This window comes from Mycetomoellerius zeteki, unplaced genomic scaffold, assembly GCF_001594055.1.
Source record: "Mycetomoellerius zeteki isolate Tzet28-1 unplaced genomic scaffold, Tzet1.0 scaffold134, whole genome shotgun sequence".
Lineage (NCBI taxonomy): Eukaryota > Metazoa > Arthropoda > Insecta > Hymenoptera > Formicidae > Mycetomoellerius > Mycetomoellerius zeteki.
This window is the reverse complement of record NW_017256276.1, coordinates 163,371-173,304: the sequence shown is the minus strand read 5'-3', so window position 1 is coordinate 173,304 and position 9,934 is coordinate 163,371. Positions and strand designations below refer to the sequence as shown.

Below are 9,934 nucleotides of genomic sequence, written 5' to 3'. Positions count from 1 at the left end.
CGCACGCACGCACGCTCGCTCGCTCGCTCGCTCGCTCGCACAATGATGACTGTGATTGGTCAATTCCTTACACCTTCAGACTTTACGATTATTATATACGACTCCTTATTTTGGCTGCGTTCAGCAGAACGTTTGTTTTGCAACTGTTGTAAGTTTCCTTCGCGCTAATTGGATCATACTTTTAGATCTAGAAGAATGGTCCTATCTCAGCAGACAATCATAAAACGGTTGCAAAACTGTTGAGTCTGCTGAACGCAGCCATTGTAGATCTCGCATTACATCACGGCTTGAACCTTGAACTTTCATTTGAATTAGGCTACAAACAATCCGTCGTTAGACAGTCGACTTTGACAGGTCCTGAATACACATCTGATCTGAACCCTGATCAAAATTATCAAAATGTAATCAAATTTACAGACCTACGCGTTCATTCACGAAATACGCAAAGCAACGGTTCAATTCAATCCTTAACTATAAGGGACATACAAATTTCGAATAATACAAAATGGCACTTCGAAAGATCAAAGCTCGTCAGATATTTGATAGCAGGGGCGAACCGACTTTGGAAGTCGATGTGATCACCGATATCGGCTTATTCAGATCATCGGTACCTTCTACCGTGTTACCTAATCCAAATCAGGCGCGCGAGATTCGAGATGAGAACAAGATGGCTTATCATGGTCGCTCAGTATTCAAAGTTGTCAATATCATCAACAACGTGATTGCTCCTCAATTGATAAAGTCAAGGCTAGAAGTTTGTCAACAAACGGAGATAGATGAGTTGTTAAACAAGTTGGATGGTACAGAGAATAAGTCGAGACTTGGAGTTAACGCTATCCTCGGAGTCTCCGTAGCCTGCTGCAAAGCAGGTGCTGCTAAAAAAGGTCTACCGGTTTACAGGTCACTACATAATATCATTCTATTCCTTATCTTATAACTAAATTAATCTAATCCATTATACAAAGAAACTTATATGTTCATTTATTTCCGGCCTTTTACATTTTAGATACATTGCCGAATTGGCGGAAAATAATAAATTGTGCATACCTGTACCGAGTTTTAGTATGATCAATGGAGGACGATATGCTGGTAATAATTTATCGTATCAAGAATTCATGATATTACCCGTAGGTGAGGACGTACATGCATATAAAATCGAGTATACGATCTAATCGTTAAACGTCGAAATATTCGGCTAGTTTTTATACTTTTCATATGTGATGTATAGGTGCTGAGAGTTTTGCCGATGCCCTAAAAATGGCTACCGAAATGTATCGAGTACTAGAGAGAAATATCATTGATGCAAAACAAATACGGAGGCCGCTTCTGATTAACGACAATGGAGCCTTTGCTCCTGATTTGGAAAACGACGAAGCCGCTTTGACTCTTTTAGACGCGTCCATCAGAGACGCGGGTTACGAAGGAAAAATTAAAATAGCGTTGGATGTCGCAGCGAGCGCTTTTTATAAAGAAGGTTTCGCTATATATTCAAAAGATCTCCTTTTAAACACAATTATCTTACGACCATATCCTAAAGAAAGTTCATGTTTACATTCACATAGGAAAATACGATTTAGCGTTCAAAACGAAGGATTCCGATCCCACTAATTACTTGGAAGCAGAGGCCTTAAGGGATCAATATCTAAGGTATCTCTCGAAATTTCCAGCAATATTCTCAATCAAAGATCCTTTCGCTCAAGAAGATTGGAACGGTTGGTTAATGATTGCTCATCAAGGAATTCAAGTAGTCAGCGATGATCTCACAGCAATGAATATCGAGAGAATCGAAGAAGCAATGAATAGAAATATAGCAAACTGTCTCGTCCTGAGAATATCGCAGATCGGCACTGTGACAGAAGTCATTAATTGCGCGAGAATGGCGATAATCAATAATTGGAATTATATCGTGAGTGCGAGCCATGGTGAGACAGAAGACAATTTCATCGCAGATTTGGCGGTTGGACTTTCCGCTGGCCAATTCATAGCTGGAGCACCTTGCAGGTATTAAGGCGCGAGCAATTGTAACATTGAGAGTGAGAGTGAGAATGAGAGTGAGAGTGAGAGAGGGGGGGAAGAGGGAGGAAGTGCTCCGAGTTTAAAATTAATTTCAAATCGAATGCCAAAACATTCCACTAGCGAGAATTATGATATTATGATACATAAAAGTCATATTCATTTTTAACACTATGATAATTGCAGGAGTGAAAGAATAGGCAAATATAATCAAATATTGAGGATCGAAGAGGAACTTGGTAAAGATGCCAAATACATCGGAACAAAATATCAAAATCCTCTAATGAAATAATCTTGCAGACAGTTATGTGCCATTAACTGAAATGTATATGAAACAATGAAGGGGAAAGCAGAAAGATCAAATAACGCTTACCATCCCCCGTACAATAAAATCCATTGAATCGATCAAAGTATGTATTTTGAAAACGTTGGTGATTTCCATAAAGGGTCCGCATCATACCCGGCCACGGTCGACGGAAAACGAGGTATCCCTCTCCTTCGCCTTCAATCACACGACCATCCTCGTCAAGAAGCTCCGGCAAAACTCCGAAGAAAGGAAACGTCTAGACATTCGTTTCATTTTTTACATCAGAAATAAATTATTTATTACAGGAATTATTAATGAAAAAGTTCTTTACCGCAGAGCCTGGCTTCATAGGTGTAGCACCTGGTAACGGTGTAATCACATGACCACCAGTTTCCGTTTGCCAAAACGTATCTGCTATACTGCACTTGCTGTGGCCAACGAGATTATAAAACCAAAGCCAAGCCTCGGTATTGATCGGTTCACCGACTGAACCGAGGACCTGAAACACATATAAGCATGTGTAAGCTCTCTGTATGTTAAGCATTTGTTTCCTTTTCTTTTTTTACTGATGAGTGAGATTTACCTTAAGTGTGGATAAACTGTGCTTTTTCACAAGTTCATCACCAAACTTCATTAGTGATCTAATGGCCGTTGGTGCCGTATAAAATTGCGTGACCTTGTACTTATCGATGATAGACCAATATCGATCATTTTCTGGATAGAAGGGTGTACCCTCAAACTGTAAACCAATGAGATGCAGACCGAGGAAATAAAAAAGTCGAGAATGATCTAGTAAGAAAATGTGAAAAACGCATACGTACTATAACGGATGTTGCGCCATTCGCCAACGGACCGTAAACCACATAAGTATGTCCTGTGATCCAGCCACAATCGGCGGTACACCAATAAATATCACCTGGATGATAGTCGAAAACATATTTAAAAGTTGTTGCCGCATAGATCAGATATCCCGCGGTAGTATGGAGAACGCCCTTTGGTTTTCCAGTAGAGCCGCTATATGATTATGGAAAACAAGAGTCCTTTCAGCGAGAATAAATTAGGAGAGCTACTTGAGAGAGTCTTGGAGGAAAGCTCTGTCCGTTATCTTTTTATTTGGTTTCGATATAGGTATGACAGAGTGAATATATGAAGAAAAGGACGGTACGCGCGTACCTCGTATAAAGGATAAAAAGTGGATCCTCGGCAGCCATCCAAACTGGATAACAGCTCGCTTCCGCATCCTCCATCTCATCATGCCACCAAACGTCTCGATCATCGTCCCAAGAAACATTGGCGATATCCATGGATGTACCGTTGCTAGTGCCATTCACTCCCTTCATCTTACCCTGAAGATTGTTGAGTCTTCTCAGATGCGCAACGACAATGCAGCTTTCAAGTTGATGACCATGCTTCTTGGCCTTTGCCACAGCTTCGTCGCAGATATTTTTCAACAGAAGTAATTTCTCGCCTCTCCACACGCCATCTGTAGTAATGAGAACCTTGGCCTTAGAATCGAGGATACGTTCCGCCAACGAATCAGATGAATATCCTGCAAACTGTGAGATTGTAAGTATACATTATTCTTTTTTCCTTTTTTATTCATTGACGTTTATGTTTATACCATTTCATTGATATTTGTACTTAGTACTTACCACCACGCTGTGAATCGCTCCTATCCTCGTGCAAGCCAGCATGGCGATCGGTAGCTCCAAAATCATCGGCATATAAATCACCACTTTGTCCCCCACAGAGACACCTTTCGATTTTAGAACATTCGCAAACCTACACGTCTCTTCGAGCAACTTTCTATACGTCAGTCGCGAATAATCTTCCGGATCGTTTCCTTCCCTGACAACACAATGGATAGTAAAATATCAATGAAAATTCATTCAATTTGAGAGATGTGAAAAGTATCTATTAATATTCTAATTCTCGCGAGCAATGAATTGCGTAGCGTAACGCAAAGAAAACGGCAAGGATACATACATATCCCGCACTTGTGTACAATAGAGTGAGTCAACTAAAGTCAATTTCATTTTTTTCCATTTTAATTTATCTTAGGTATACGATCTAAAAGATCTCGAGCGACTACGAGGAAGCTTGGAAACGTCCTCGAGTCGCGTTGAGAGAGAGAGAGAGAGAGAGAGAGAAAGATTGCGCATATATTTTAAAAAGGCTCTTTATACTTCTATATAAGCGTAACATGCTAATGTACCAAGAATTATCATAGAATGGAATATATATTACATAAGGTCAAAACTTGTTAAACTTGAGTCTAGTTATCTAGAATCGTGCGAATAATTAGGAAAGAATTAGGCAAATCGACCGATAAAATGAGATACTTTTTAACAAATCAATCGCCACTGATTTTGAACAAAACACCTAGCTTTGTTATTCCTTAATAAGATGATTGTGCATGACTTTTTTTATAACTGTAGCGGTAACCGTATCGGTATTGATATAGAGACAAAAAGCGTAATACATTCAACATGATAATACTTGTGAAGACGAATCGAAATGTATCATTTAATTCGTTTACATATTTATTATTTAACGACATTGCAATATCAATTGCGCGTCTTCTATAATTTCTTATCTTTCTCATTCAACTAGATTTGCAATTGATCTCGTGCGTGATATTATTCTTGAGTAACGTATTATTATCCTTTAGTGAAGTGAAGCGCGCCTGACCTTCATCTCTCAATCTCAATCTCCTCTCTAAACTCAGGGCTGATGGTTTTTAATTCATATATGTATAGGTACGCCTATGATTAATATACAGATATATATGGTACAACATACGTTTTGTACTTTGCATTTTTATTTATAACTTATGCTATCCGCATTTCAAGTTAAATGCATTTTTATGATATTTTCACCAGTTTCGTCTTGATGCTCCCTTCAACGATCGGTCGAACGAGCGAATGAGAGTAGATCCAAAATTGCCAAATTTTTTTAAATCTGTACATCATCGGATTTACGCTCGAATACTTATTACTTGAGCTTGCACATTCGCAAGATGAAAAAAAAAGAAACTTGACTTGAAACTTTGCTCAGATATATCTCTGAGAGCCTTACAAAAGATAAATTTTCAGTGTGAATCGCGTGACCGAATCGTGCCATCGCGCGCTCACGCGGAGCTCGGCCTACTCGGCGGAGCTGACGCAACGAATGACGCGATCGCGCGCGATGTCTCGCTGACCAATGAAGGCGCAGGTGTAAGCCATGTGTCGAATTTTTCGACAAATAGATAGGTATTGTCTCACGAAATGATTGCGCGACTGAACAATCTCAACTGATCTCAACTCGTCGCATGCGCTCGACAAAGTTGCATCATCGTTCCATTAAGGATTAAGAAATACTCGGTCTGAAAAGCTTGGATTCTCTAAAATGTAATTAGTACGATGTTATGTTATTACATTCTTGATGGTAATCGATGATGAACGACTGAACGACCGATACGGCGCGGCGCGGGCGTAGGACATAGGAAGGCCGGAAATGAAATATGTATGAAGCGTGATATCGCGAAACTCACTATCACATTTTTCACTCGTGTCTCGCGCGGTCTCGTGCGTCTTTCGCACATATACATTAAGTGTATGTATATATATATCAAGTTTCTCTTTCCAAAGATTTCTCGCGAGAGAAGTTAAAACTGTTAAAGTGGCGAACGGAACTAGCTGTTCCTAGCACGCCCTTTCAATCCGTAACAGAAACGATAACACGAGATGGACATCGATCATATCGCTACAACAATGTGAAATACCATTTTGCGTAAGCGACGCAAGCTCAACGTGTCCGAATGACTTGCATCTACTATTGGAGAATATACTTTTGCATGGAAATGAACCGCGCGCGATCAGATTAGCCATCGAATTCGCGCGAATTCGATCAACGTATCCTTAACTACATCTTACCAGTAAAATGCTATTTTATCACCATTTCCGCTCTTTACATTTTTATCGAGTAGATTGAAGCTTATATTTGTCGACGCTCCCTCCATCCACTTTATGAAAATGTCACCTTTACTCAGATCGAAGTTGTACGAGAAAAACTTGTCTTCGATCGCTGGCGTTTCCCAATAAAATTGTTTGGCGATTTCACCCCAGAATTGCGCCGGCTCCTTTATAGATCTGGATAAAAAAAAAGCAAATTCATGTCAATTCGAGCTATACCAAATGATTTCCCTTACTCCTTTTTCGCAAAAACAATCCATAATTATCATTCATTCATAATTTACAATTATTATTTATAATAAATTAAAAGCGTTATAAATAATAATTATGGACCGTTTTTAATTTATTCGAATTTCCTGTAATAAAGTTTTAACATCATTATTGTAACAAGAGCTGGAAGATTCGTGTTTAACGAATCGATCCACTTCTCCTTTCTTACGTAACGCATTCTTCATTCCACTTTATTTACAAATTTATGCACGTTCGGTGCACCCGCGAATTGTGCACATTATTATTGTCGTTTCCGCATTAATTGGACGAGTTCGTAGTCCTCTCCGACGAAATATATTACGGATGAAATAAATATGATCTATACTCGAAGCAGCAGAGGCTACACAGCTATTATACATAAATCTTGGAAACAAAAAATCCTCATGAAAGAATTCGCTTGGATCGTTTGCCAAGCAATTGCAGCGAATAATTACGATGTAATCGGAACTAAAAAAAGCATAGGAAAAGAAAGTTAAGATACATATAGAGAAAGAATAATTCCGTTCTGCATTTTTAGCTGCATTTCTAGCAATCCGCGGAGGAGCGCGCTTCTTCCTCCACGGAGAAATTTGTCCCACCCCTACGAGATCGATATCGCGCAGATCGCCCTTCTATTTATGCCGTTTGCAGCAGTTGATGTTCGAATTAAAATCAACATCACACACAATTGAAACGCTATCTCTGATTCATCTAACGTTCGATTCAACTCTGTAATAACTCGTAATAACTAGATCTATAACCCGTTCACAAGTAAATATCTTCTTTAAAATTCCCTCGACCCGTTTCGTTTTTTCTTTTTTGCCGTTTGTTATTGATTCCAATCCGAGTAACAATAAGCTAAAAAAAAGAATTAACACCTTTAGCATTTGCAGCATCTTTATCACTTATTCGATCGTTATTCTTTTTGCATGTCGCAACATATACTTAATTAGCAAACGATGCTTTTCGTATCTCGATAGGTATTGGACGTTCACGGCTGTCACCGAACGTTATACTTTCCAAACTAAACGACACGCGATGATGATAGCGCTCTCTCTTTCTCTCTCTCTCTCTCTCCCCCATATGTATACATATGTACGACATAGAAATTCGTTCATATTTCTACTCACTTTTCGTGCATTCGCTTGTATTGTTCCATGCTAGCGCAGTGCGCCTCTCTAGCGAGCTCCAAATTGGGGTAGTACATTTTCTCCGCCATGTTTCACTTCTCTCTTTTTTTCTCACTCTTTCTTTCTCTCGTCTTCGCGTTCAAATCCTCGTTCAAACTACTTGAGATTGGAAGATGTCTGTAAAAATAAAAAGGCCGTAATATTCGTAATATTCGTAGTGTGTACGGAACACAGTGGTGCAACGAAGTAACTGTTGGCTAGTGGCGACTAAACTCCACTAAGCCCGCAGCCCGCTTTCCACCACTTTACCGGCCTGACCGATAAATCTCGACTGAAACGCGCGCGCAACACGGTCGAAGGACGACGACGACGACGACGACGACGATATAGGACGTAGTGCGCTGTGCGATTTGCGAATCAGTGTGAATGGTGCGCGATACGACTGGTGTGGACCGGTGCAACGGGCCGCTGCGCCGCGGTGAGCTTTGAGCATTGTGAGCAATGTTACAATGGTATATTCTGTGTGAGAACACAGAACAGGTGAGAGAGCAGTTACGATGAACGGCACCCGATTTATACGTTCCTATATTTTCCATTCGATATATTCTTTTTCACATCACACGATTAACCGCTTTCTTTTTTTCGCCCTTAATTCATGTCCTTGGCCACCTTTAAATTTATCAATTTATTATACCTACCAGTCGAATCGTAATAATAGTCTCTCGCTTTCGCAAATCTTAACGCTACTCTAGTGTCCGTGAATAATTAATATTTGTCTCATTCCTGCAAAAAGCTTTCGTTGAAACGTGCTCCAGAGTAGAGACCCTCTAATCAGAGTCGCGACACGAAAAAAAGAGACTCTGTTAGAGACTCTCTTCATGGTTTTTCCCTTAAGGGTCTCCAGTTTTAGCAAAATCACACGAAAGAGAGAGAAATACATTGTATCTCTTTCTAACCTTGATAGTTTCTCGCGAGTCGTGATACATCTTTCTGCTCTTGAAGATTACTGACTTATTAGAAGATTAATAAAAATAATTCCAAAATGGTTGGGTGTGCAGCCCCATTTTGCACTAATTTCTGCAGCAAAAGGCTATGTAATGAAAATATTTCCGCGTGATGCTAAACGTCGAACATTATGGGCAATAAATGTTGGGAAAAATTGGACACCAACGAAAAATGCATATCTCTGATAAAAATGCATAACTTTGATAAAAAAAAAATAAAACATTTTTTTTAGTAAGCATTACTTCCACATATAATATGAGAAATCTATAATCTAGTAATAACTTTAAAATGTTTAATCTTGTTTTGTTTGATTTTAACAATAATACAAATGTATATACTTTGAAGGGGCGATATCCGTATCGGAATACTAAAAATCGATTGTATCGATTCGAAGTAGACGAAGTTTTTAACCTTGTTAAAAAAAGAAATGATTCTTTGTAAAGATATCGGTTTAAAATGGCACCATCTTAGTTGGAAAAATTTTTCGCAAAATAAATTAATTTGCGAACGAATTTTAGCGTATCGATACGCGCATCGCCCATTCCTACAATATAGACGGGATTCGAATATAGGCGGAAATTGCTAAAAAATGGACCAATCAAAACTGACTGTCTGATATCGCGACTATGATTAGAGGATCTCTACTCCAGAGTAGAGATCCTCAGCTAAGAGATGCGTGAACTTTGAGCATTTGCAAGAACATGGCGACCTCCATTATGTGTCATATGTGTGTGATACAATAAAATGTATGTGTTGTATCCAATAAAATATATAATAGAAATACAGGCGATTGAGAGCAAAACTTAATGACTCCTGCACATTGGACGCGGAAACGCTTGCCGCGCGGCAAAATGCGACGCGGTAACCAATGAATATGTTAGGAGCTGTAAGCTTATTGGCTACCGTAAGACGCAGTTATTAAAGCGTTATACGTTAACAATATATTTCATAGATAAATTTACAAACATGATAAAATCGGATGTTTCGGCTAAGTTCGAGCCATCTTCAATGATGTCCAAATATTACAAATTATTAAAGCTAAGATCCGTGCATGCAGCTAGGAGAGCCTCTTCAATTTCAAACTTGACAAGCATCACTGCCGGTTAGTTGAATGGCTAACTGAGTAACGAAGAAAAGTAATTATTAAAAATACGACAATGATAACACCAAGCATAAAATGATCAAAGGACTCACCCGCTGCAATTCATGATCCAAATATAAAAAAATTTTAGAAACGCATGAATAAATCGTTAAGAGGACCGACTTGTACAAAG

At 39.1% G+C, this 9,934-nt stretch overlaps 2 protein-coding genes across 2 annotated transcripts in view; one reads left to right on the top strand and one right to left on the bottom strand.

The window, feature by feature from the left end:
* AcCoAS (acetyl coenzyme A synthase) overlaps positions 1 to 7,994 on the bottom strand; it is a 9,723-nt gene extending 1,729 nt beyond the window's left edge. The window contains exons 1-8 of the mRNA XM_018461880.1: positions 7,656 to 7,994; positions 6,238 to 6,453; positions 3,973 to 4,168; positions 3,494 to 3,876; positions 3,142 to 3,334; positions 2,904 to 3,059; positions 2,652 to 2,819; positions 2,387 to 2,576 (exon numbers count right to left, since the gene is read on the bottom strand). Coding sequence (XP_018317382.1) covers positions 2,387 to 2,576; positions 2,652 to 2,819; positions 2,904 to 3,059; positions 3,142 to 3,334; positions 3,494 to 3,876; positions 3,973 to 4,168; positions 6,238 to 6,453; positions 7,656 to 7,744 — 1,591 coding nt within the window. The 5' untranslated portion in view covers positions 7,745 to 7,994. The remainder of the gene's footprint in view (positions 1 to 2,386; positions 2,577 to 2,651; positions 2,820 to 2,903; positions 3,060 to 3,141; positions 3,335 to 3,493; positions 3,877 to 3,972; positions 4,169 to 6,237; positions 6,454 to 7,655) is intronic.
* Positions 360 to 2,376, top strand: LOC108731525 (enolase). The gene is made up of 5 exons (XM_018461881.1): positions 360 to 900; positions 1,007 to 1,131; positions 1,229 to 1,474; positions 1,563 to 2,001; positions 2,203 to 2,376. Exons 1-5 carry the CDS (start codon positions 506 to 508, stop codon positions 2,303 to 2,305), a joined length of 1,308 nt encoding a protein of 435 aa, XP_018317383.1. The 5' UTR covers positions 360 to 505; the 3' UTR covers positions 2,306 to 2,376.
* Positions 7,995 to 9,934: the final 1,940 nt, after the last annotated feature.

Bases quoted from the DNA above. Each gene is read 5' to 3' on its own strand.
- LOC108731525 (XM_018461881.1), top strand. From the start codon at position 506: ATGGCACTTCGAAAGATCAAAGCTCGTCAGATATTTGATAGCAGGGGC. The intron at 1,475-1,562 runs GTTTCGCTATAT...ACATTCACATAG, and splicing joins GAGCGCTTTTTATAAAGAAG to GAAAATACGATTTAGCGTTC. The intron at 2,002-2,202 runs GTATTAAGGCGC...TAATTGCAGGAG, and splicing joins ATAGCTGGAGCACCTTGCAG to TGAAAGAATAGGCAAATATA.